Below are 26,539 nucleotides of genomic sequence, written 5' to 3' on the forward strand. Positions count from 1 at the left end.
AAAGTCATAGTATAGCGTGTCGTCCAAAACCATGAAATAAAGTCATAGTATAGTGTGTCGTCCAAAATCATGAAATAAAGTCATAGTATAGCGTGTCGTCCAAAACCATGAAATAAAGTCATAGTATAGTGTGTCGTCCAAAACCATGAAAAAAAGTCATAGTATAGCATTTCATCAAAAACCATGAAATAAAGTCATAGTATAGCATGTCATCAAAAATTATGAAATAAAGTCATAGTATAGAATTTTCGAAAAAGTCAAAAAAAATCATAGTAATANCATGAAATAAAGTCATAGTATAGTGTGTCATCCAAAACCATGAAATAAAGTCATAGTATAGTGTGTCGTCCAAAACCATGAAATAAAGTCATAGTATAGCATTTCATCAAAAACCATGAAATAAAGTCATAGTATAGAATTTTCGAAAAAGTCATGAAATAAAGTCATAGTATAGAATTTTCGAAAAAGTCAAAAAAAATCATAGTAATATGTCGAAAAAGTTAAACAAACCGTCACAGTAGTATGTCGAAATAGATTCACAAAAAACATCATAGTATAGTATGACCAAAAAGTCGTAAAAAATGTTATAGTATAGTTTGTCCAAGAGTCAAACATCATAGTATAGTTTTTCAAAAAAAAGTCACAAAAAAAGTCACAGTAAGGAATAAACACATAGGGTTTAATTAGTGAGCTTTAGAGGTGCATTTTGTTTCCTGAAAAGAGCCATGCTTGCTGTAGCTTCATGTTTACTCATTAGTCATGAGAGTAGTATTGATACTCTCACCTAACTCTACCAGACAGTTAAAACGCCTCCTAAGATTGTGTTGTCAAATGCTGTTTACAGTCAAGAATGAACTTTAAAGCTCAACACATTAACGATTATCAAAACACTATTTTTGTCACATAAAATAACCTGTGTTTTATAACATACATGCAACATAAAGCACCTCTCTAATCATGTATTACAGTGGGACTGTTGTTACTCTGTCTTTGGATCATAAATTCATATATACCTTTGTTGTTCTTCCAGAACTTGTCTCGCCTGCATATCCGGACTGCAGAGACGCTGTTGCCTGACCTGTGAGATTCCCCTCTGGGTGTTTTATGAAGCAGCATGAACTTGTTTTACAAGTTAGCTGCTATTTGACATGCAGATGCAGAGTCTGAAGATTTACTGTGAAACAAGACTTCGATGTTATTTTCAAAGCAAAGGCATTTTATTCTCCAGTTATATTTAAGAACATCATCCACTCATCCATATACTGTACATATGCGTGTTCCTGTCCCATTACGCTGCATATCAGTCAGGATTTGGCAGTCTCAGTGGTCCGGCCCACCCTCAGCTCTCCTGCGGCAGCCCCGTGGTGTACAGGTAGGAGACGGTCCCTGCCTGGATCTGAAAGGTCTGTCCCTGGATGTGGTGGCTGGAGATCTGCTCACTGGTCTGGCTGATGGAGATGGGCTGGCTGCTCTGGCTGCTGATGTGGATGGCCTGGCTGTGCTGCTCCCTGCTCACCTGCGAGCTGTCCTGAGTGACGGCCAGCTGCTGGATCGGCTGGTGCATCACCTGCAGCTGCTGGACGGGTCGCTGTGCTATGTGAAGGGGCTGCGGGGGACCGTGGTGGGCCTGTAGGTGCTCCATCGCCTCTTTGCTCAGCGTGATGACGTGCATCTGCTCAGGTTGGTGCGTCATCTGACCCTCCAGCATGCTGATGGTCTGAATCTGAGGGCTCTGCTCCACCACGCCACCCTGAGTGACCAGAGACACGTTCTGCACGTTTCCTGACGACTGGGTGAGCAGGGTGAGTCTGGAGTGGCCCGATTCTGTCGTCTCCCCCTCTGTGGTGATGATGCTGATGTCCTGGTCCTGACCTGGCACAAAGTTAATGTCGTCCACGTCTCCCGTCACCACCAGCTGGATCTCGTGTTCAGAGCTGGAGGGCAGCTGGTACTGCTGCAGCTGCAGGATGTTGCGCACCTCCTCTTGTGGCGCTGCAGTGTCCGCTCCTGCTTCATCTGAAGAGGCTTCTGTTGTCGCAGCTCGCTCCTTGTTGTGGGATTTGGTATGTGTCTTCAGATTGTCCAGGCGGGTAAACGAGAGGCTGCAGAAGGAGCATGTGAAGGGTTTCTTCCCTGAGTGAGAGGTGACGTGTCGTCTTCTGGCGCTGGGGTCTGAGAAGGATTTGTTGCAGATGCTGCAGTCGTACGGCTTCTCTCCTCTGGAAAAGGACATTTTGATGTTAAGATTGTTTTGAAGTTTAACAATGGATCACATATGAAGGGGTCATGTTGATGAATGTTTTAGTTTCAGCTTATTATCTTGGTTTTATGGCTCACAACTTTGCTGTTTTGGTCCTCACTGCTCTCGTAGCATAAAGCAGGCAAACATTTTAAGCAAAAGAGCTTTAAAAAAAAAAAATCCAATGTAAGCTACAAAACCTCACCAGCATGAAAAGTGCAACTAGCTGCTAAACAAAGCGAAGCATTTAGCAACTAAAAAGCCAGATTTTTCCCTGGTGGAGACCAAAAATGGAGCTAAAAGGAATAAATGTTGGACAGGATGTCAGAAACACAGCTCAAAATGAATGCTAAAGTTGCTTTGCTGGACATCAGTTATTGCAGATTTTATTAAACTAATGTTTGTATATTTTTTTTAATACATTTTAGCATATTATACTATAACCTAAGTATAAAAAGCGACATATTTAGCAGCTAAATAGCCAGATATTTTCAAGGAGTAAATGTTGGACAGGTCAGAAACACAAAAAAAGTCAGTTTAACAAAACCTGCAATAACAGATACCCAGCAGAGCAATTTTAGCAATCATTGTGGGTGAATGAAATTTTGATGTACTATACTATGACTTATATTTTATTTATTTTTTATCATACTATACTATGTTTTTTGATTTTTTAAATACTTTTTTGGGCATAGTATACTTTAACCTAAGTATAATAAGCAATGTATTTAGCAGCTAAATAGTCCAAAAATGGAGCTAAAAGGAGTGAATGTTAACAGGTTGTCAGAAACATAACTCAAAATTGATGCTAAACTGACTGTTGATGGTTACTGAAGTACTTCACTTGAGTATTTCCCTTTTCTGCTTCTCTATATTTCAGAGGGAACACTGTACTTTTTACTTGACAGCTTTGGGTATTAGTTACTTTTCAATTTCTTAAGCTTATAATTCAAAACATTTTTAAGGATTAAATCAGTGGTTCTCAACTTTGATCTCTTACAACAAAGTATCTAGTTGTACCTCATCATGTCTCAGAATATGAATACTTTCGCTTTTCATACTTAATATTTATGTACTTTTACTTCGTTTGAATGCAATAATGTTATTTGTATTGGAGTATTTTTACACTGTTGTTTTGATGCTTTTGCTCAAATAAAGGATCTGTATGTTTCTTCAACCCCTGTTGCTGATTGAATGTTCATATTTGTTCAGTAACATTAAATAAAGCTGTTATAAGACAAACTTTTTTTCTATCTAAAATATATGTTAGGAGGCTACATATGTCTCACCTGTGTATCCTGATATGAGTCTGCAGAGTGCTTTTGGCTGTAAAACACTTTCCACAAATCTCACAAGTGAAAGGCTTCTCACCTGTAAGGATATTATGAATGTCATTAAGTGCTTTTACACATGTACATATAGGTATCAGTTACACAGTAGTTTTAACAGCTTGTCTGACTTTACCTGTATGAGTTCTTAAGTGCTTTTTCAGCTGAGCCGTGTCCATAAATTTGTGATGGCACTGAGCACATTCTGGTAATGATTTCCCTTACATGAAACAGAATAAAGAATACATTATTGAACCTTTAAAGTGACTGTGTTTCAGTTAACCTGGTGCTAATGAAGTGAAGTGATTCTCACCTGTATGAACTCTGTAATGGCTTTTAAGTTGCCTCTTCTGAGTGAAGGTCTTTCCACATTTATCACAGCTGAAGGATTTGGCTTCTGCAGGTAAAGAGAATAGTTTAATAGTAGAGCAGCAGAGAACGGGATGATAAATAATGCACAGTACAGCGAATAAAGAACCAACATGATAAACTTCATCAGCTCCTACCTTCATGGAGGTTCATGTGCTCTTGTAAGGAGTGTTTGGTGGACAGCGCTTTGGAGCAGATGGTACAAACAAACGGCTTTTCTCCAGTGTGCATCCGTTGGTGAACCAGCAGAGTGTGCTTCTGGGTAAAAGCCTTTCCACAAACCAGGCACCTAAAAGGCTTCTCTCCTGATGAAACACATGATGAAATACAGTGAGGTCTACTGGTGAATATACAGGTAGTAACTGTGGTGTGGCATAACCTGCAGAATAACAACACTGAGGTTCAGTTGATCAGTGGAGAGACAGTCCTATGAGAAACTATGACATTTTAACAAAAACATTTTTGACTGACTTTTTTTTAAAATGAAATTTCGACATACTTTAATATGATATTTTTATGACTATTTCCTGAACATTATATGAAATTTGTTGAGACTTTAACATACTATGACAATTTTTTAGGAATTTTTTCGACATACGACGCTTTGACTTTTTTGACTATTGATATTTTTTATGACTTTTGCGACATACTATACTGACAATTTATGACTTTTTTCGACACACTTTACTTTGATGTTTTTCATGACTTTTTTTTCGACATATTTTACTGTGATGTTTTTATGACCATTCCCTGAACATTATGAAATTTGTTGACTTTTCCAACATACTATACTATCATGTCTTTTATGACTTTTTTCGACGTACTATACTATTGTTTTTTATGACTTTAATAACAAACTATACTATGATGTTTTTCGGATTTTTTTCCCCCCGACATACTATACTATGAAAGTTTTTGACTTTTTTTGACATGATGTTATTATGACTTTTTATGCCATACTATAATATTTTTTAAGACTTTTTTCAACATACTATATTTGTCATAACTTTTTTTGACATACTATACTTTGACAATTTATGACTTTTTTCGACACACTTTATTAGGATGTTTTTATGATTTTTTTCAGAATACTAAACTATGTTTTTTATGACTTTCGACATACTATACTAAGATGTTTTTCATGACTCCTTTTCAACACACTATATTAAAAAGTTTGACTTTTCTCGACGTACTATACTATGACGTTTTTATGACTTTAATAAACTATACTATGATGTTTTTATGGCTTTTTTTGGACATACTATACTGTTAGAGCCATTATTGGGTTATGTTCATGTGCATACATGTATATGAAGAGATGTGTTCATTTGTAGTTACCTTTATTGCACTGAATCTGAGAGCTGCTACCTCATATTCGTTGTACTCCTACAATGACAATAGATTCTGATTCTGATGTGCACAGTAGGTGGTATGTGGTAAATGTATAAGTACAGGAGGAAGTATCACTTCAGCAGGTGTTGCTTTCCGTTGAAGCACGCAGTTTTTTGACCCTCAGGTGTAGCATGGCTGACAATGGAGCCTTTGTTTGTTTTGCATGCAAATTATTAATAGTATAAGTGCACGTAGATCAATGGACGCTTGTTGTGATGGACCAGAGGATGTGTAAATAAACACACTTGAGTATCGCTGCACGGATGCTTGTGAGTCTGAATTAATCTACAAGCTGCACAAAGGAGACGCATCAAATAGTCAAGTGCCAGTATAGCAGCTCCTCAGTGGCTGGTAGGTTTTTTGTTTTGTAAAGTCAAGTCACTACAAATACAATGATGTTTTTTTATTACTTTTTCCGACATATTTCGTTACGATGTTTGACTTTTTACCAACATGCTACAGTGTTTTTTGCCATCTTAATGATTTTTTTTTTTTTTTTACATACTATACTATTATTTTTTAAAATCAAATTTTGACATAATATACTATGATTTTTTATGAAATTAATTGATGTACCACTTTTGACATACTACATTTACTTTTTGTTTTGCAGAAATATTTAACATTCTCTACTGTTACTTCTAATGACAACCTACTCTCCAATGTTTTCACAATATATTTTGACATACTTTACTATGGTTTTTGTATAATTTCCTACACTCACTATTTGGCATAAAAAATAAGAGAACAGTATGTTATTTAAAAGGTCATAAAAAAAAGATTAGATTACCTGTGTGAGTCCTCTGGTGAATCTTTAAAAAGAGGTGGTTTTTGAACTCTTTGCCACAGTCTTCACATCGAGCTTCAGTGTTGGGGTATTTCCTTTTCCTGCCTCTCTTCCCAGTCTCTTTGCTTCCTGCTGTGTCGCTGCCCACCTTGTAGCTCTTGTATTTCACTGGTGGCCTGATTTTGCGTTTGCTCTGCCGGCTCTGGTGGGCACCTGGGTTATAATCTGCATCGTCTTTAGGTTGTGACTCAGCTACTACATCATCACAGTCTATATGTTCAGCCTGGCCCTCCTCTGACCCCTCACACTGTGTGCTTCTCCCCTCCAGCTCTGTAACAACAGGCACATTTTTCTTTGGTCGTCCTCTTTTGCGTTTTGACAGATCTGCCACCTCGACAATGTCTCCCTTTAACTTCTCACCTCTAACCGCTGCAGCAGAGTGTGTAAGTTCAGTGAGCACCTTGACAAGGTCGTTGACCTCCATAAGACAAGCCGTGGCCAGGAGCTGCTCTGTAGCACCCTCCTCCACACACACCTGGGCGCTGTAGATGAAGTCCAGCACTGCTGCAAACATCTTAGCTGCCATTCCATCCAGCTGGTAGGTCGACTGACTGATATGATCTTCTGCTGTAAACATGAGGGAGAAGTACTCGCTGCTTGCTGCCAGCAGGGCTTTGTGTGCCTTGAAGTGCACGTCTTCCACAACCAGAGTGATGTCGCACAGCAGGTCCCTCTTCCTAAGCTTGTCGAATTTGCTCAGGATGCTCTGTTTGTGTGTATCTGAGTGAAGGGCCATGAGTGATGAAGGGCTGGCATTGGCTGCCTGAGACATTTTCACCTCAAAACAGTCACTGTTGTTCCTGTAATGCAAAGCAACTGTCCGTTAAAACAGGGTTAGAGTGCATAAGACTGAAATACAATACATTATTTTTAGAAATGCATGCGCACATGTGCTTTAAGCACAATGCAACATACAGGTGTGGACATGTGCACATACACAAACACACACAGACCTCATAGTTCAATAACAATCATTGTTAGTTGTTTTCTTTTTTTGTCTCTGTTCTTATTGTGGTCTTCCTTTTGACTTAGTCTTTGTCTGTATCATACTGTGTATTAGGGCTGCAACTAAAATTATTTTCATTGTCGACTAATCTGTCGATTATTTCTTTGAATAGTCGACTAATCATTTTATCGAAAAATGTGTTAAAATGTTGAAAAATGACGGTCTGTTTCTCCCAGACCCCAAAATTATGTCATCTAATGTCTTGTTTCGTACTCACGCCAAAGGGTTTTAGTTCACTGTCATGGGAGAGTGTGTAAAGCTGCCAATATCTCAACGTAAGAAGCTGCAATAAGAGTATTTTGGGGTACTTTTATAATACTTTTCAGCAAAAAATGACTCAAACCAATTAGTGGACTACTAAAATAGTCACCGATTATTTCAATAGTCGCTTAGTCATTGATTAGTCGACTAATTGTTGCAGCCCTACTGTGTATGTTGTGTTGTTTTATTGTATTAAATTACTCCATACTCAGTGATCTTACATTTAATGTTTTAGCTCTAAAAGTCTAACCAGGGACAGGGGTTGCAAATTAGCAATGGCTACAAACCTGTATGCACTACATCTACTAATTATTTCATACCTTGCTGTAAGACAAATAAAATTGCTAATTTAATATATTAGAATAGATCTAGGGGAATGAATTATTGTACAGCTTTATAGTGATGATTGACTATTGTAAATTTATGGAGAAGGGGTTGAAATAAATAAATTTGTACTTCCTCCCGCTCCCACTCCTTTTTGGACTTGTAAATCAAATCATTATATGTTGTTTTCAGTTTTCATGCTTCCTCAATTACCGTTTTTTTTTTTATGTCTGTCTACCAATGTATGATAATTTTGTTTATTTGCTACTTACATGTTTAAAAATAAACTGCTACTACTGTTACTACTACTGTTTTGTATTTTACATATGAAGCATTGTCTTATGCATTTGTTCTTGTCAAATAAACAAGTAAACAAAATAACTTGACTCCACAAATGTGCATTTTAACGTACATATTTAACTTTGCACATCTTTATTTTAAATGACATTGCACTGATAAAATAGCAAACCTAAAGCAAATCGTGTTTTAGGGCTGAAACTCATGACTATTGCTGTGGTAACAGTTGTAATTTACGTCAATCCTTCCTAACAATTTTCCAAAAGGAATGCACATAATAAAGAATAACCAACAAGGCATTAAACTGATAAGTAAATTAAATTAATGAACAAACAAAAGGACATTTACAAAGTCAATACAAAACATGAATCACCAATAATTCTGATAATTATCATTTTCAGTCATTTATATATAAAACAATCTGCTTGTCTTCTGTATAATTGTAAAGTGAGTATATTTGGGTTTTAAACTGTTGGATGAAAATAAAAGAAATTACAAACTGGATGGGCTTTTTTTCTGTTTATAGACTTATCAATTAATTGATTAACAAAACAATGAGCTGATTGATACTGAAAATATTGTCTATGAATGTCAGTCAAAAATACCCTCTATTAGCCAAAATTAGTGCCTTTAAATCCTCATCTGATCAGTCCAAAACTCAAATTAAAAATTTAAGTTACAAAGGGAATCCTGAAATTTTAAAAGGCTGGAAACCGTGTGTTTGTTTGTTTGTTTTACTCACATTACATCTACAATTGTCCAAACTGTCGATGGCTAATCGATAAAGCTTGCAGCAGTACAAATGTTTAATTTGCAGGACTGCATCGTCCAAAACTCAGTGTTTGGTTTTCTCCAACTGTTTCCGTGCTGTGTACGACACTGACTCAAAGTTTACCTGCTGATGTTTGGTCCCAAAACTACACACAAACCCTGCAGAGATGTGAACCAACATTTTGCAGGTTAGCAAACAAGCTAACTAACATCGCCTCAAACAATGCACGCGCTGCTAGCCACAAGCAGGCTAAAGCTAACACAAACAGCGGAGCACGCGCTACAAATAACGCGTTAAACCGACTACACTTCGGTAAATGTTTGTGTTTGTAACAGGACCCAAACAGCTTTAACGCTCAAACCGCGGTGTAATTCAAAGTTGTGAGCTTTTAGGACCTTACCTTCTGCTGCCGTTGGACGGAGAGCGTGAGTGTGATTGACTTATCGCGAGAGGTGAGGCTCTGACGAGACTTTCCTCGCAGACTTGATCTATACATTCTGTGGCTCTGAGAACGGGCTGCGTACCGTCACCTTTTATAAATCAAATTAAGTGTACGGCAGTTAAGCGATCTGGGTTTTTTCGATGTTCGTTTAAAACATTAGCAAACAGCTGATTAGAAGAATCTATCAGCGTAAATGGGCCATGTTTATACAGAGGATTCTGAATAATTTAAATCGTTGTCATTGCGGTGAAGAATTTCTGCAGGACCTGCACGTCCTTTAAGCACAGAGGAGGTAAACAGTCTGTGCAGATCGTGGGAACAGGTCGGTCAACAATGTTTTACACTGACTGTATTTTTCTGTAGCATAGGACACTTTTGTCAGCCACAATGTCCCTAAAAACCGTGTTTAAAATAAGATTATATAATGTGCAAGTTCCCTATTGATAAGATGATATAAAACTGTATGTTATTTTATACAGTCTATGATCCAGAGTAGCAGGTGCAAAGAAAGTGGAAGAAGTGCACTTATAATGGGAATGCAAATCCAAAATATATCCATTACATGCAATGCCATTACACCAAAATTAATTAGTGTCTGCACTTCCAAATTATTTGTACTTTGTATGAGTTTTTCTATTTTTTTATGCACCTTTTAAAATGGAGCAAAGATGCAGCTTTTCACCTCACTTAAGTTATTCAACAGTTGGAGTTATTTTAATTCTAATAATAATAATAATTATGATAATACTAATAGATAATAATAATAATAATAATAATTATTATTATTATTATAATTTAACCCATATGACATACACCCCGCTATTCTATTTGTGGGTTATGTAAGGGTTAATGCCCGACGAGGTGTCCATTATCAGGAATTAATGGACGACGGTGCTTCAGCGAAGTCCATTAATTCCTGATAATGGACACCTCGAAGGGCATTAACCCGCTTATACCATGGTCACTCACCAAAGAAATGAATATTAAATCAATTATTTATGATTTAATGTGTTTTACAGTTAAAATCATGAGTTTTTCACTCTGATCAGTGAAGGGAAGCGAGATGATGGCTAAACGTTACGTGATATTATTCAGAAGATGATTATTTCAGAAAGCCAGTGCTCTTCTTACCGCTTGTGTGTTAAAGACTCTGGTGGTCAGAGGATGATGTGCAAAAAAAAAAACACCTTGAGATATTACTTTCATGATTCATTTGCGTTCATTTATAGGCCCAAGAAAATTTGTTTCAAATAATCAACATCCAAATAGTAGGCTAGTCAAAATCATAAGCAATTTTATATGTAAATCATATAAATACATTAACAAATTAACGATTGATTCCTATTTAAAATAAAATGCTACATTACCATTAATAGTGAGATTTGAAAGTGATATGGGTATGTCCATCATAGTGGCATTTGAAGGACGGAGATTGACAGATTGAGCACTGCTTGTTGGGACATTTGGAGACGACAAGATGTTGCTCCAGTCTCGTCTCTCCTGCGCTGACGGAGCCCAATAAACCTACAGGCTGCTCTCACACCGATGTCCGGTCTTGATCTGATGAGTTTCCAGGCCGGCGTCAGAGAGCCGACCTATGGCAAGCCGTTTTAACATTTAATCGCTAGGCTGGATATTCATTACTGATATCTGCAACATAATTCTGCCTAGTCAAAACTCTTATTCAAGATATCTGTAATTAGATTTTGACTAGTCAAAACTCTAATTACAGATATCTGTAATTCAGTTGTGACTAGTAAGATTCAAACTACTCTTGCCATTCATGTGTATTGGGTTTGTCATTATAGATATCTCCAGTGTAGTTGCGGATATCCGCAACTGAATTGTAGATACCTGTAATTCCAGTTTGAGATATCTACATGGTCCTTTCTAGATATCTTGAATTAAGTTTCAGAAAGTCAGAATGACGTTGTAAATATCTTGAACTTGAATTATAGTCAAAATGACATTGTAGATATCCGCAACTATGGAGATAGGCTATCTATAATGACAAACCCCATACACGTCAATGGCAAAGGTAGTTTGAATCTTACTAGTCAAAACTGAATTACAGATATCTGTAATTAGAGTTTTGACTAGTCAAAATCTAATTATCTTGAATAAGAGTTTTGACTAGGCAGAATTATGTTGCAGATATCAGTAATGAATATCCCGTCTAGCGATTAAATGTTAAAACGGCTTGCCATAGACCCGCGACTCCTTGTGCCGTTTCTCCCTTTTCTTTTCATTCTCTAACCTCTCTTCTTCTGCATCCCAGTCATCAAAATGATCAAATTCACCAAATAAATTAAATGAAACGATAAAATCACTCATGATGCCCGTTGTAATCCTTTGCCTCTGCTCTGAGTCTCCGTTGCTATGGTTACAAACTAGCAGTTGCGCCAGCGCAATAATTTAGAACCTGTCATCAGGCAATTTGACCGGAGCGTCTTTTTAGCTGTCCTATGGACCGTTTCATTGCTATTCTGTTGCTAGGGCAACAACTTTGGTCCCTGTTTACTTCCTGTCAGCTTCTGCATTAACATACATTCAAACAGGAAATACAAAGGGACCCATTTAGAATGTTTATGTTGTCCAGTATGAAACGGTCTATAGACAGGAAGTGAACAGGGACCAAAGTTGTTGCCCTAGCAACAGAATAGCAATACAGTCAGATTTATGTTCACTCAAAGAACAGATGTAGGAAGGGAGTTTACCCAGTGTGGCTTTATAACTGAACAAATACCAGTGACTGACCCTATGAAAGGTTAAAGAAGGCAAACCAGCCCTGGAATTAAGCGCACAGTGATGAGTAAGGGCTTTACATGGGATGCCATGTCTGTGGATGAAATAACGGATGAAATATGTAGAATTATGACTGATAGTGCGAGAGTTACTTTCCCTAGAAAGAGGTGGAAAAAGAAAAAGGTCCGAGATTATGAAAAAATGGTTTACTCCTGACTGTTATTGTAAGAGACAGGCATATCTTAAAGCTAAGAGGATGTACAACAAATGTAAAAATGTGGAAAATGAAGAAAACCTAAGGGTTAAAAGTAAAGACTACAAAAATGAATTGACTAAGGCACAAAGAGCATATAGAAACAAATTTAATAAGGAACTTAGAGAAATGAAGGTAGAAGACCCAAAGCAATACTGGAATATACTGTCTGACAATGATACAGGTAAAGAATGCACTGTTCACTTGAAAGACTTTTATGAGCATTTTAAAAGCCTGGCAGATAGTGAACCTCACAAGGATCAGTTACCAGAGGAGGTCAGTAGTGATGATATTTTTGCTACTGAGGAATTAAATGCTGATTTTACAGAGGAGGAAGTTGTAAAAGGTATAGCAAGCCTTAAAGCCGGTAAGGCTGCTGGTATAGATAACGTCTTAAATGAGTACATTAAGAGTACAGCCAGCATTTTTTTGCCCGTTTATGTTAAATTGTTTAATATGATTTTGAGTTCAGGGGTAATCCCTAGAAATTGGGTTATCGGTCTCATTGTCCCAATCTATAAGAAGATGGGGAATACCGAGGACTGTAACAACTATCGGGGTATTACACTCTTAAGTTGCTTTGGCAAGCTATTTACTAATATACTTAATGCAAGGTTGTGCAAGTTTTGTGAGAATAATAATATCCTGAAAGAAAATCAGGCAGGTTTTCGAAATGGGTACTCCACAACTGACCATATTTTTGTCCTTAAACAAGCTGTAGACCTATTTTGTTTAAAAAAGGAATCTGTTTTGTTCATTCATTGACTACAGCAAAGCATTTGATATGGTATGGAGAGATGCACTTTGGTTTAAACTACAGAAAGAAGGTATTAATGGCAGATTGTTTAATATTATTGTGAATATGTATAATCATATCAAATCCTGTGTTTTTGTTAAAGGAGAAAAATCCGAGTTTTTTGTTAGTCTGACTGGGGTCAGACAGGGCGAAAATTTATCCCCAATATTATTCGCCCTCTTTATAAATGATCTTGAGGAATATTTAATTGTAAATGGATGTGAGCCGGCTCGATGTAGCGATGATATGATAGATAGTTACATTAAACTCATGGTACTTATGTACGCGGACGATACCATCACTATGGCTACAACAAAGGAAGGACTGCAAAAAGGAATTGATCAAATGTGCCATTTTTGTAAGACATGGAAATTAACTATAAATAGTAATAAAACTAAAGTTACAATATTTGGCCACCGTAAAGTTGATGTTGAAAAGTATCAGTTCCTCTGTAATGGCGAGGAGCTAGAAATTGTACATAGTTTTAAATATTTAGGAATACTTTTCAACCACAACGGGTCTTTCAAATTTGCTATTGAGGATTTCTATAAACGGGCTTCAAGAGCTATGTTTTCTTTACTGTGCAAATGTAGGAAGTTTGATTTACCAATAGATATTAGATTAGAGCTTTTTGATAGGCTGGTGATGCCAGTTATGCTGTATGCTTGCGAAGTATGGGGGTTCGAGAAGGTAGACATCTTAGAGAAATTACATTTGAAATTCCTCAAGTATATTTTGAAAGTTAAAATGTCCACTTGTAATAATATGGTTTATGGCGAACTTGGAAGATACCCTTTATGTGTTGATATCAAAAAAAGAATTATTGGTTATTGGGGGAGTTTAGTGATGGGGAAGGAAACAAAGATTAGCAGGGTGATGTATAACTGTCTATTTAATTTATATATTAATGAGCTATATGTATCACCATGGATTTCTTTTGTTAAGCAAATATTAGATGAATGCGGTTTTTCTTATGTTTGGTCAGACCAGAGATGTGATAACATTAAATGGTTGAAGATGGCAGTTGAGCAGAGGTTAAAGGATCAGTTTGTACAGAAGTGGCGTTATGAACTACAGAGCATGTCCTCATGTGATTTATATTGTGAATTTAAAGAGGATTTTAATTTTGAAAAATATTTACTTTGTGAAAACAAGAAGTATAGTCAGGCCATCTGTAATTTTCGAACTTCTAATAATAGACTTCCTAAAATAACAGGTAGATACAAGGGTCTGGAAAGGAATGAAAGGTTGTGTAATCTGTGTAATGACGGCCACCTGGGAGATGAATATCATGTTTTGTTTGAATGTAAAAATTTAACCATCTCTGAGAACAGAAACAAGTACTTGCCTAAATATTTTTTAAACCACCCATCTATGTTCAAATGTATAGCTTTAATGAAGACTGATCATTCAAGAACAATATGTAAACTGGGCGCTTTCTTGAATAATGTTTTGCCACTTTTTAAATGAAATAATGTATGGCCGTGCTTGAGTGCAGGCTTGGTTTTCTTTTTCTTTACTTTGATCTGTGATGACTCATTCTGACTGTTCATCATCTATTTTGTATTTTGTCTTGTTTGTACTCCATATCACAATTGTGGTGAAGAGTTAATAATAAATATGACTATGACTATGACTATGACAATTTGTAACAAGTCTCAGTGCATTATGATGTGCAGTATCTGACATGTACAATCAATGTGCAGATGCATGCCTGTACAACAAATCTCTAGCAGCAACCAGTCTTTTTCTGGCCTCAGATGTTAAACTGGACTTGAACCTCAGCGTTTTAAGAAGCTGAGGTTTAAAAGAAACAGTCATCAAGCCAAATACTGAGATATTTGTAACAAGTGACAACCTCTAACTTCTTCCCCTGAGCAGTGAGGACATCAAACATTCTGAGATCACTCTCAGAGAGAAGTTCTAGCTAAGGAGTGATTTAGGAAAGCTCTCCAAGTGACCCGGAGCAAGGAAGAGACAGAAACTTTTACCTTAGTGAGGAGGTGTGGTTGACCCCGCTGCTAGGTGTGATTGGTTGTCACAGACACGCCCCTTTGTGAGCCTGCAAGGTGTGAGCACCCAGTGGAAGTGAAATTAACTGCTGACTGTGAAAGTGTTGACAGTGTGATTACTCTGCTGATGGAAGGTTGAGACAAGTCATCACTGCTGCATTTTTACAGTTTTTCAACTATGTTAGTGTTGATCATTTTATTTCTGGCATTTTAATGACACTGTGTTAGGTGGGAAAGACGTACATACCCCTAATGAGATAGACCACAAATAATATCCCTGCACAGCCTAATCTGTAGCATTTAATTTACTCTCTGTCATTTAGTGTTTGGAGAAAATTTCTCAGACCTCTTTGCGTTTTCACCATTTTCTCCTCCACTTAAGAAACTCTCAAGCCTCTTGAAAGTCCTCCTCCCTGCTCCTAACAGTTTTTCCTAGAAGAACTCTTAAGGTCTAAGATGCTCTGTGGATAACTTTATATTTACAAGGGCCTAGTCTCGACTTTAAGGGGAAATTCTAATAAATGCAGATTAAGAATTTTGTCAGTAGGAGTGACTCTTAGCGCTAAGCTTCATGGCCCCAGGAGTGTTCACAGGCTTCATCCTAGCATCACCAGCTACAAGATTAAAATTTGATACTTTTACATTGTTGTTTGGCTACTTCTACTTATCTGATATGAATGATTTAACATTCAGGAAAGAGAAAAAATAATTCAGATCAGCCTGTGCTGCCTTTATATTTGTATGATTGTTGTATAGAAACAGCTTCAGATTAAAACACTGGACTAATCTGCAGCACTGATCACTTTCTATGGCTGTGTGGGGTCCAGTTTACAATGTCTGTTATGTAACGCATTATTGAAGTGAAGTGGATCTTTGTACCGTCTGCTCAGTTGAGGCGGAGGCCAGTAGTTGTGGATTAACTTTCAGTCATAAGGTTGTGTTGCAGCAGTTAAGCAGCATTTTATACGTTCTCTTCTGCAGTTTACCTCCAGTGTGAGACGCAGGCCTGTCCAGGATGAAAAGCACCCGGGTTGTGGTGGTCGGAGGAGGTGTGGTCGGTTTCTCCACTGCTGTCTGCATCGCTGAGGCTCTGCCTTCCTGTTCTGTCACTCTGCTGGCGGAGAAGTTCAGTCCAGACACCACCAGCGATGGAGCTGCTGGGCTCATGTTTGCTGCAAAGTTTCCAGGTATGCAACAATCTCTCTTAGCTGTGTAATATCTTAAAATGTGATGCAGTCAGTACAGTTTCACCAGGGTGAATATCACTTGTAATGCATGTACATTCACAATCAACCCCATCCTTTATACACACATATCCATAGATATTCCCGTGGAGAGACAAAGACGCTGGTTCAAGAACAGCTTTGATCACCTGCTGGCTCTTGCTACATCCCAACACTCACCAGATGCTGGAGTCATGCTGAGCTCTGGGTAACAATTGTTATATAGCGCTGTAAAATAAGGGCGATAACTCGGCCTCTTTACATCCAGTGATTTATGTTTTGATTCTCTTCCAGCTGGCAAATTTTCAAGGACGTTCCAGCCGATAAGAAGCCCTTCTGGTCAGATTTTGTGATCAGCTTCAGATTCATGACTGACGCTGAACTGAAAATGTTTCCAGATCACAAGTTTGGCCATGCGTTCACCACCATTAAATGTGAATGTCCCAGCTACCTGCCATGGCTCGAGAACAGGTTTGTCCTCCAGGTTTTAATCTCATGGTCATGCCAAAGGTATTAATAGATTTTAGTTCAGTGCAGTTAATTCATGTTCTGATTCCACTGAGGCGAACAGCTGAATACACTCCTTATAATGACAAACGCTTGTTTTGTAAAGGTTCAGAGAAGCTGGCGGTCAGATGGAACAGAGGAAGGTCAACAGTCTTCAGGAATTAAGCAGCAGCTTTGACCTCATAGTCAACTGCTCCGGCCTGGGCTCTAGAACGCTGGTGGGTGACAACGACATCTACCCCATCAGAGGTCAGGTCCTCAAGGTGGAGGCCCCCTGGCTTAAGCACTTCATCCGAGCTGGAGATGGAATGACCTACATCTACCCCGGCATAGACGCCGTCACCATAGGCGGCACGAGGCAGGAGGGGGACTGGCGGCTACAAGTGGACGAAGGCGACACGGAGAGCATCCTGGAGCGCTGCAGCAGGCTGGAGCCGTCCATCAGCAAAGCCAAAGTTCTCAGCAAGTGGGTCGGTCTGAGGCCAACCAGGAGGAACCCGAGGGTGGAGAGGGAGGTGGTGCAGCTGCAGGGTCGCAGGGTGCCTGTGGTACACAACTACGGCCACGGAGCATGGGGAGTCACCATCGCCTGGGGTACCGCCGTGGACGCACTGGGGCTGGTCAGGAAGTGCCTTCGTGATCTGCCACAAAAGGCTAAACTGTGAAGTCAGTCTGCCACTAGATCCTGATTTAACTCCGTCCTGATGACACTGACCTTCAAATAATAAGACGTACTTGCCGGGAGATTTGAATCACTAATAGACGACAAAGAACGAAGAACAATTCAAAACTTAAATCTTGAGAATTTGTAGTAGCTTTGACATTTAAAACATTTGGATATGAGGAAATTCTTTATGTGAAAATAATATATTTTGGTGAATAATTTTTGTGTGATGAATTGTGGCTGGTTTTGAGAGAATATCATACTATTATGCTTTTTAAATTTCTGCTACGAGGTGCCAATGAGAGCTGCCTCTGTGGTCAGAGAGATGAACTTAAGTCACACATATAAACATTTATTGTTGTGACTAAAAGCCTTGTTAGAATTTTTATAGTGTGTATATAAAAATAAATCTTTATTAATTTAATTAATGAAAAGGAAAGTACTGTACTTAACTACTGATGTGAAATGAATGATTCATGTTTGTGTCTCAGACAAATTCATGCTGGGTGGAGTGAAACTGTTCAGCTGCTAATTTGCTAAACTTTGTCAACACTACATAAAACTGGGTTTCTTAAGTTATACCTCTGTGCCTCAGAATTACTGACGATTTACTGTATCAGCCACATTTATTCTGTTCACTGTTCAGGAGGTTTTTAAAAGAAAAGTATCTAAAAGAAAAAAGGAATCAAGCTCACCTGGGTGAAAACAAACAATCCGGTCCTTCTCGTTAGTTGGCTCTGTTTGTTTACAATCCTCTACATACCTAGTTGAGGAATCACCAAAAGCAAGAGTCCATTAAAGTTAATTTCCCTTCCAACACAGGCTGCCTAATTAACTAACAGGTGGCAACAAGACAGAACAGGGCTGAGAGGGAGACACTGTAAGACACACTGAGAGTATATTTGAAGGCTGTTGTATTTTAAAACCCTCCAACAATCCTGCACGTCTTTGGACTGTGGGAGGAAGCTGGAGTACCCAGATCAGATGTAGTAGAACATCCTGATATTTCTGGCATACTGCATTTGACATATGAAGTATTAGGTCATACTAAATCTTTTTCTGGCACACTATATAGTATGGTAGTATGGTTACTGGAACAAACAGCCAATCAGGCTCATTTAAGGTAATAAAAACACAGTGATTTTTATTTTCAGGTGATTTTTACAACAAAGAAAACATATTTATTATAATTACATTCTGTTACTCCAAATATAACCTCCTAAATCCTGCACACTGGACCTTTAATATAGTCAATTTATAATAATATGCACTTTGTTAACTGAGGCTTTGTTTGATGGGAAATAAATGGCGACTCACTGCCGAGCGACTCTTCTCGTAACTGTTGTCTCCTTTACAAACTGGATTCAGCCGACTGAAGAACATCTGAAATTAAGACAGGGCTAGTCCATATCCACAGTACTGTAACATCACTTAGTAATGTGTACATAGATAGGTTAGTAATATACACACAACACTGTGTAAACTTTAGGTAAGTTTCATGAGGGAGAATTAATGCTTCCAGGCTGTTTGCTCGGATATATGATTTTGAAATTAACTGAGAAAACTTTGTGTTGGGTTTTATCCACTTAAAACTATTAAAAGTGACAATGGTGCATTTATATTTATTGTATTATAATTCATGGTTGCTGTGTAAAAATGCACCAAAGATACAGTAATCCATTTGCAAACAGTCCTCAGATGAACATGTTTCATGGCACACTACAAACATGGGTACATTTACAGAAATCATTGGTTATCTGAAATAAAAAACTGTATTTCAAACATTCTGAAAACAACAACATGGTTTAAAGTTGATCATCATCCAACAGCATCTATTATCATCTGTGAAGTGACAGTTCACTGTCCTCTTGAGTCCAACACTTTGTCAGAAAGTGGCTCCATTTTGAGATCAACACCCTGCACCTGGAGTCTGTCTTAAGTCAGGGAGCCCAGGTTTGGATGTCTTCTGACTTCTCCTCATTTTCAGCCGGCGCGCTTCATAAGTGGCTGAAAATGAGCGACTCACCTTCTCCTCTGAGGAGATGTGGTTTGTGCAGGTGGTCTCTGTTAGCACAGGCTCTGGGTGTGGGTTTGGTGAGGAGAGTGGAGTTAAAGGATGATTGGACCTCTCTGCTGGCAGCTGGAGGTGTGTGATTTGTGTTCTTTCTGCTTGTTTAGGAACACACACTTTTGCTGTGTCTTTGCTGAAAGTGCTGCACACAGCTTTACATGACGTGGTTGAAGATTGGGAGGACGCAGACATGACCTCACAATGTTTTGGAGGATTTACTGCGTGCTGTCTGCTCCCAGTCTTGGCGCTGGAGGTCAGATTCCTCAGTCTTCTCTGCTGCACTTTGTGGAGGACAGTCAGGGAGAAGCTTCGCCTCAGCAGATCTGGTGCTCGGCTTCTTCTCAGCTCCATGCAGCTCTGGCTCCGAGCAATGGCTCCACTGGGAAGATAACCCCTTAGGAGACTGAAGCTGGGTTTTGGAGGTCTTAGTGGTGGTAAGATACAGGGCAGACGTCCTGGTTTACTTTGGAGTGAAGTCTTACGAGAGCTGGTGGAGGTCAGGGTCTGGGGGCGGGCTGGGAACTCTGGTGACGGGAGGTGGCTCGACTCAAAACCAGAAGAGGACCTGCTGATGGATGAAGATGTCTTTTTGTCCCTTCCTGAAATAAACAAGTGGAGTGTGTGCAGATCATGTAGGTGCTGTGACATGTGACGTAAACAGAATAGCAGCAGAGCGCTCAGTGTTGGAAGAGAGTGGCTGTATTGTGAAAAGGATGCCAAAGAAAAGAATGAGGCTTGGATGGTATCAAGATATGATGGTAAACAGGGGTATTCAGATATCCTGACAAAAATTTTCACTACCTTCAAAAATACAGACACACATCCTTCTATTAAACTCATACAGAGAGAAACATGGCGACTGACAGAACTTTGTGGGTACACTGTGGATGGCAGGACGTTTTTAATAATTGCAGAACTGAAATTCTCACCTATATCTTTATTTTTCTTATAAAATGTATTCCAAACCAAGGCATACTGTGGACGCCTCAGTTAAACAAATCAATCATCCAGATGTTCTATGGTAGTACACTGGCTGTTGGGCCTTTTGGCAGTTGCAGACCAGATTTTATTGCACGTGTTGTACCTGTATGATATGACGCAATATGGCGTCATGATTTCTCTTTTTAACCTCCTTGATAAAGTTACAGGACTGTAAACAATTTAGAGCAACATAAGAGAGAGACCGTGGGGGATTTATAAGGGGATTTATACTTGTGTGGCAGACCCTACGCCATAGCCTACGCACGTGGCCTGCGCCGTCGTGAGCATTTATGTGCGGTGGTGTGTCTGTGTCACTGCAAAAATACAACACAAATACAACATGCTAATGTTTTTAGCACAAGCCTATGGCATTTTACATGGTATAAATTAGCCTAGCAGCTAGCAAACTTTCCCTCTTCTCATATAAAACCAGGGACAACAGCAACATTTAACAAAGGTAAGGTTACAAAATTTGGCTCCATTACTCACATCGTTCACTGACGAAACATCTGTCTTACACTAAACACGTTTTCCAAACAAATGTAACAGTCTATGGCATTTTACATTGTATAAATTAGTGTAGCGACAAGCAGAGATTTCCTCTGCTCATATGAAGCCAGGATAAATCACACACAAGGCTTAAAATGCTATTTTAGTGGGGTCTTTATTGTCTTCACAATTTATTGTTTCTTATCTGTGAAATTAAAGTAAATAAAAGCTTTGTTTCAGCTTAGGGAAATGGTTTCAGTTTACAGAAACAGACAGGAGGTCTGTTTCGCCACGATGTGTAGTTACATTTCTGGGGAGGTGCACGTCAGGCTACAGCGTAGGGTACGGTGCAGGCTCTATGTCAATGGTATGGCCGTAGGTATGGCCTCAGTTTGATGCAGAAGTAGAAATCCTGCATACTTACTGGGTGAAGTAAGGGTTTATTTTGACCGAAGCAGTGGTGGTGATTGTTTAAACAGTGGACTAACTAACAAGACGAGTAAAGAGACTAAGACGGTTGCGATGAGTTTTATTTACTTCCTGTCCAGTCTAAATGAAGTGTGTTTAATGATGAGTTAACAAGGCAGTTAAGCTAGTCTTAGTTTGGTGAAAGAGAGAAACTTGATTTTAGAATGTTTATGGTTGTATTTCCCAAATAACTATATTTGTGTGTGTAAATATTACATTTTCTGAATTTTTGTTTATTTACTAGACTGAAAAAACTAAGAGAGCTTATGGGATGCAGCAAACTCTCATAGCGCAGCACACAAATACCATCATACTGTATACTGAATACCCTGGTGAGATTTCAGGAAGGTACGAAAAAGCAGATACCACCCGAGCCTAAAAAGAACAAAACAAAATCCAAATGTGTGCTGAAAATGAATGATGAATGAAAGAAAAGAAGCAAGCAGTCAAGTCTGGTAAAGCATGGAGCAATTTATTCCTCACGCTCAACCTTGACAGAAGCACACTTCAGAAAATGCGGAGACTTCAGACCTGCCACACTTCTGTCAGAAGTGTTAGAGTTTAACTTCGACCTTTAACGGTGTTAAAACATTTTAAAGGTTGTCCTAAGTCTGCATTTTAGTGCATTTACAATTATACAAAATGCCATATTTTAACAAGTATAATTATACTATTTAGTAAATATTTTAATTCTTCTGCATGGCGCAGTTTTCAGGCACATGATAAAATATTGTGCAACATTATATTTTACCGAACTAAAAAAATATACACACAAACAGCAAAATCTTGAGAGAAATACACTGTACAAGTGTGGCCGATCTGACATCGAACCACATGACCTTTGACATTCACAAGAACCCTCATTTACAGTAAGCACAACTCTTTGTATTTTGACAAGTTACAGACTGAAGCCAAACCAAACAACCACAATAAGAATGATATAGCATGAATAAAGCAAGCGTTCACAGTAAAAGTGTACTGCAGTTACTGAGAATTATTATTTTTAACTATGTAAATCTTCTCACACGTTGGTTCAACGGTCATTATTTTCAGCAAATTGCAAAAACCACCCCACAACTCACAACTGCAGATCTATTTGTGAGTCGACCTACAAGCTGCTCCACATATAGTTTGTTCAAGGGTGTGAAAATGTCTTTAGGTCACCGCTCGGTTTAACATGATGTAAGTGAACTTTCTAGTCCCATAATAACAGAGAACTTAGTGTTATCCTGTTTCAATATATCAAGAATGTTATGCTTGTAAAGAAAGGCAATGTCAGTTCTTAAAAGCCCTTAACAGACAAAAAGTGACTGCAAACAGTTTGATTCAGTGATGCAGAGTCAGAAGAAAGTATGACTTGAAGAAGAAGAAGATGCTTGAAGAATAAAAACACAGAGCGCCAGAAGTAAATGTGACGACAGCAGAGTCTTTCCAGAAGAGCGTGAAAACTGATTTTGGTGGCTTGGAATGCTCGAGCGTCAAGAAGGACTGAAGACCACACAAGTCTTTGTAGTGAAGGATGAGGCAGAAGAGGAGGAGGAGGAGGACAGTGCTCACAGGCGACTCAAGCTGTCATTACCGTTCTCCAGGTTCTCATTGCTCTCGTAGCAGCCGGAGTCTCGTGGGGAGTCTCCTGAGAGGCCACGCCTGTCCAGGAGCAGCTTCTCCTGTGTGCCTCCAGACTGACTGCCTCGCTCTGGGTCGCTGCTTCCTGCAATGCACAACACCACCAGCAGGGGGCAGACCGTCACATCTTATGATCTCAAGGGAAAAATACTGAGTGAAAACTTTGCATGTGTTGTGTGCATGAGCTGCTTTTAAAATAGAGTAAGAGGAGACATTTTAACAGACTGAAATTGTGAGGTGGAAATTATTCACTCGTGACGTCTCAAAGTATGACATCATCAATGATGTTTATATTCATCATTCATTACATTAACGTACATCTTTGGGACTATATCTGTATATTCCATTTTTTTACTTTGTACTGTCAATGTCTGCGTTTTTTTGGAGAATTTTGCACACAAACTACCACTTTATAAAACTGCACAGCTCTTTCATTTAAATTCAGACATACTGTTTTTTCATATTTTTATTATAACTTTATTCTACATTTCTCTCTTGATATTTGGAATACTTGCTTTTAATTTTTAATTTCATTTTCTCTTACTGTGTGTATGTTATGCACCAATACACCAAAGGAAATTCCTTGTATGTGAAAACCTACTTGGAAATAAACTGGACTGTGATTTTGTGACTCTGAGGGAAGGAGTCTCAAAATGTGTGACAAACCTACAGTGTGTCAAACGTCTGGCAGAGAAACAGACATCACAAGGCGAAACTAACCTTCACAGGTATATCATGGACATGTACAGGTCCAGTAACATCTCACCTTGTGTAAATATTACTAAATTTTACAAGTGTATCTTTATGACTTATATGTGTGTGTTGAATATCGTACGACACCCTGTTGATTACCTGACCCACCATCATACTCCTGCAGCAGCTCCACAGCAGTGAGCAGCACAGCTCTGTGCTGAGGGTCTCTGATGTTCAGCTCGTCCAGGTCCTCCTCCTCCAGCAACTTGAATGTGTCCAGATCCTCGTAGCCATTAAAAAGGAAGGTGGGAAGATGCTCCTGTGGAGAGGTGAGGGTGGATGATGAACAAACAGATCAATTAAAATCTAGAGAAGAAATTAATTTGACCGTGCACAATGTCAGAACTGCTGAAAAGTATGTTGACCTGTAGATGACAAATAAGCTTATCAGAGGTTTCCTAACCTTGTTGTAACTCAAAGATTTGCTTTCAGCATTTTTCTCAATTTTGAAATGGCAAATATAAATATATGTATGTAAAAAAAATAAAAAATAAAAAAAGGAATAGGGTTTGACATTTTGGGAGATACACTTTAGTGTTGAGAGTTAGATGAGGAGGTCAATATCACCAGCATGTCTGCACAGTAAACAGGAGGTTAGAGTCAGCAGATGATTAGCTCGGCACCTGGCCAAGAAGAAGCCAGAGGCATGCTACCTGTTTACCTATTGTTTCCTGTCGTTATGCTAATCTATGATAAGATAAAACACCACGGTGAGGTATCATTTCATAACTATGTCTGTGGAACAGCCTGGCTGAAGACCCGAGGGCTGCAGAGACTGTTGATGTTTTAAAAGCAAACTCTAGACTTTCCTTTAGCCTGGCTTTTAATTGAACTTTATGTATTTTTTTGTATTTATCATAATTACGTATTTATCTATTTATTTATTTTGATTAATCTGTTTTTCTAGCTGACATGCTGACTGTTACATGTCAGATCTTTTTAAAAAACTGTTATCTCGTCTTGTCATTTACATGAAAACAATAAGAGAAAAAGTTTATACTCTAAAAAAAAAAAAAAAAAAAAAGTATCTCCTTGTTGGTGTCAAAATTTCTCCACCTGTGTGTGTGTGTGTGTGTGTGTGTGTGTGTGACAGATTTTTAAAATGTAGTATGTTAATTACTTTGAGGTTGATGCGATCGAGGAGCTCCTCTACTGATGTGGGTTTGGGTTGCCGGGCCTTCCTCCTCCTGCGCGTCTTTTTGGGCTTCACCTCCTCTTCATTCAGGACGTCCACATAAATAAACTTGAAGGTGCCGACTTTACCATTGAGCATCCCCATCCACGTACCCATTGGAGGCTTACTGATGACATCGATTACGTCTCCGCTCTACAAGACAAGATGAGTGGAGCTTTTAGGAGATATTTGCTTACCTCTACATATTGTGTAATTTACTGGATAGATAATGTGGTCGTACCTTCAGTTTGAGGGAGTCTGTGTCGTAGGGACTGGGGGTGAAGTCAGTGTGAACTAGAGCGCGTCCACAGAAGGGTCCGCGGTACGGCAGCTCATCCTCCTCCCCATCCTCAGATTTCACGCTCTCTCTGTTGCTGTTAGAGGAGTCAGTGGTGCCCACAGTCTGACCGCCTACACAAACCACAAAGAGACAAATGAGCCACTTCGGGACCAGCAGACTGCACGGGTCTGTTGGTATGTAAAAATATTTTGAATATGTCTTTTAATCTGACAGAAGCTCCAGATGTCACACACACAAATACAGTGAGACTAGGAAGTTTAGACTATCTCAGGCGATTAATGCCCTTGAAACACTTTTCAGATAAACACCACACATGTTCACACATTACATTCCAAGGTCCAGTTAAAACAAACACTGAGAATCATTTTCAAGCACACCCAGATCTGGCATACGCACACTGTAAACACACAGACTTACTCATGGAGCTTTGTCCGCTGAGGGAACTCCTCAGGCTTTCCACAGAGCCTCCTGGTTTCAGTTTGGGCTTCTCCAAAGAGTCAGAGTCTATCTGAGGCGAGTGAGGGCAGCTGGAGATGCGGTCTGGGCTTGACTGAGACACAAAGGAAAAAAAATTACTTTTACCTATGTCTCACAATCTTCATAACATTACCTAGTGACACGGATGGATGCTTCTGTGCTGTAATGTACCATACTGAGTGTACACACCTGTTCAGAGAGAGAACTGTGGTATCTCTTGGATATGTGTTTTCTCATAGTTTCTCTCACAGACTTGACTTTTTTGCCCAGGGAAATACGAGATGTCGGTGGAGACTTGACGGGATCTCTCACACCGCCTCCGTCTTTATTCTAATTCACACAGAAAGCAGAAAAAAAGGAAAATAAACTAACCATTTTAATTCAATGTATGGAAATTCAGGCAGAATGACAGTTAACGTACAGTGTTATCGATGTCAGAGACGACTGTGTGCAGTGAGCGGTTGGTCAGGTCAAATCCTCCAAAGCTACAAGCTCTCTGTGAACAATAAACAGGACATTAATGAGCTGAGATGCAGGGGAAGCTGGGGATGTCCAGCCACCACTGGGGGAAGTGCACCTTAAGCACCTGTTACAGCTGACAGGTGCAACATGAGTCCTGTAAGTTCCTGCAGCAGGTCAGGTCACCACAGACCCCACCAGGTGGAAATTTGTCTCAGAAGCATCGACCAAATTATAACTTAAAGGCCCAGTGTAAAAAATTT

General features: G+C 38.9%; 4 protein-coding genes across 12 annotated transcripts in view; 2 read left to right on the top strand and 2 right to left on the bottom strand.

Annotated features, from left to right (window-relative positions):
- The window catches only part of si:ch73-242m19.1 (uncharacterized), a 34,335-nt gene extending 33,173 nt beyond the window's left edge, over positions 1–1,162 (top strand). For all 4 annotated transcript variants that reach the window (XM_050062329.1, XM_050062331.1, XM_050062332.1 and 1 more), the window contains one exon: positions 1,031–1,162. In XM_050062329.1, the coding sequence (XP_049918286.1) occupies positions 1,031–1,084 (54 nt within the window). In that variant the 3' untranslated portion in view covers positions 1,085–1,162. The remainder of the gene's footprint in view (positions 1–1,030) is intronic.
- On the bottom strand, positions 1,037–9,267 carry zbtb24 (zinc finger and BTB domain containing 24). 3 transcript variants are annotated; one of them, XR_007571048.1, is made up of 8 exons: positions 8,806–9,194; positions 6,119–6,975; positions 4,074–4,241; positions 3,881–3,964; positions 3,704–3,787; positions 3,529–3,610; positions 1,269–2,219; positions 1,037–1,174 (listed from the first exon to the last, which is right to left on the bottom strand). XR_007571048.1 is itself a non-coding variant. In XM_050062333.1 (7 exons), exons 2-7 carry the CDS (start codon positions 6,945–6,947, stop codon positions 1,340–1,342), a joined length of 2,127 nt encoding a protein of 708 aa, XP_049918290.1. In that variant the 5' UTR covers positions 6,948–6,975; positions 9,236–9,267. The 3 variants fall into 3 exon arrangements, 2 of the variants coding, with proteins under 2 accessions (XP_049918290.1, XP_049918291.1); XM_050062333.1 differs by lacking the exons at positions 1,037–1,174; positions 8,806–9,194 and adding an exon at positions 9,236–9,267 and having other exon boundaries at positions 1,340–2,219; XM_050062334.1 differs by lacking the exon at positions 1,037–1,174 and having other exon boundaries at positions 1,340–2,219; positions 8,959–9,194.
- A 60-nt stretch (positions 9,268–9,327) lies between these two features.
- On the top strand, positions 9,328–18,803 carry ddo (D-aspartate oxidase). Its single transcript, XM_050062045.1, has 5 exons — positions 9,328–9,599; positions 16,065–16,270; positions 16,406–16,514; positions 16,601–16,777; positions 16,920–18,803. The coding sequence occupies exons 2-5, from the start codon at positions 16,099–16,101 to the stop codon at positions 17,476–17,478; spliced, it is 1,017 nt and encodes a 338-aa protein (XP_049918002.1). The 5' UTR covers positions 9,328–9,599; positions 16,065–16,098; the 3' UTR covers positions 17,479–18,803.
- A 148-nt stretch (positions 18,804–18,951) lies between these two features.
- sash1b (SAM and SH3 domain containing 1b) overlaps positions 18,952–26,539 on the bottom strand; it is a 68,865-nt gene continuing 61,277 nt past the window's right edge. For 2 of the 4 annotated variants that reach the window (XM_050062040.1, XM_050062044.1), the window contains exons 11-18: positions 26,239–26,313; positions 26,007–26,147; positions 25,758–25,890; positions 25,281–25,450; positions 24,986–25,192; positions 23,965–24,124; positions 23,066–23,197; positions 18,952–20,147 (exon numbers count right to left, since the gene is read on the bottom strand). In XM_050062040.1, coding sequence (XP_049917997.1) covers positions 19,387–20,147; positions 23,066–23,197; positions 23,965–24,124; positions 24,986–25,192; positions 25,281–25,450; positions 25,758–25,890; positions 26,007–26,147; positions 26,239–26,313 — 1,779 coding nt within the window. In that variant the 3' untranslated portion in view covers positions 18,952–19,386. The remainder of the gene's footprint in view (positions 20,148–23,065; positions 23,198–23,964; positions 24,125–24,985; positions 25,193–25,280; positions 25,451–25,757; positions 25,891–26,006; positions 26,148–26,238; positions 26,314–26,539) is intronic. The other 2 variants (XM_050062041.1, XM_050062043.1) reach the window with 2 other exon arrangements.

This window comes from Epinephelus moara, chromosome 14 (genome assembly GCF_006386435.1).
Source record: "Epinephelus moara isolate mb chromosome 14, YSFRI_EMoa_1.0, whole genome shotgun sequence".
In the NCBI taxonomy this organism is placed as follows: domain Eukaryota; kingdom Metazoa; phylum Chordata; class Actinopteri; order Perciformes; family Serranidae; genus Epinephelus; species Epinephelus moara.

Coding starts and splice junctions, on each gene's coding strand:
- zbtb24 (XM_050062333.1), bottom strand. CDS start 6,947: ATGTCTCAGGCAGCCAATGCCAGCCCTTCATCACTCATGGCCCTTCAC. Junction 3,965..4,073: donor GCACATGAACCTCCATGAAG/GTAGGAGCTGAT, acceptor CTTTACCTGCAG/AAGCCAAATCCTTCAGCTGT. Junction 3,611..3,703: donor GCACTTAAGAACTCATACAG/GTAAAGTCAGAC, acceptor ATATCCTTACAG/GTGAGAAGCCTTTCACTTGT.
- ddo (XM_050062045.1), top strand. CDS start 16,099: ATGAAAAGCACCCGGGTTGTGGTGGTCGGAGGAGGTGTGGTCGGTTTC. Junction 16,515..16,600: donor GGAGTCATGCTGAGCTCTGG/GTAACAATTGTT, acceptor ATTCTCTTCCAG/CTGGCAAATTTTCAAGGACG. Junction 16,778..16,919: donor CTGCCATGGCTCGAGAACAG/GTTTGTCCTCCA, acceptor TGTTTTGTAAAG/GTTCAGAGAAGCTGGCGGTC.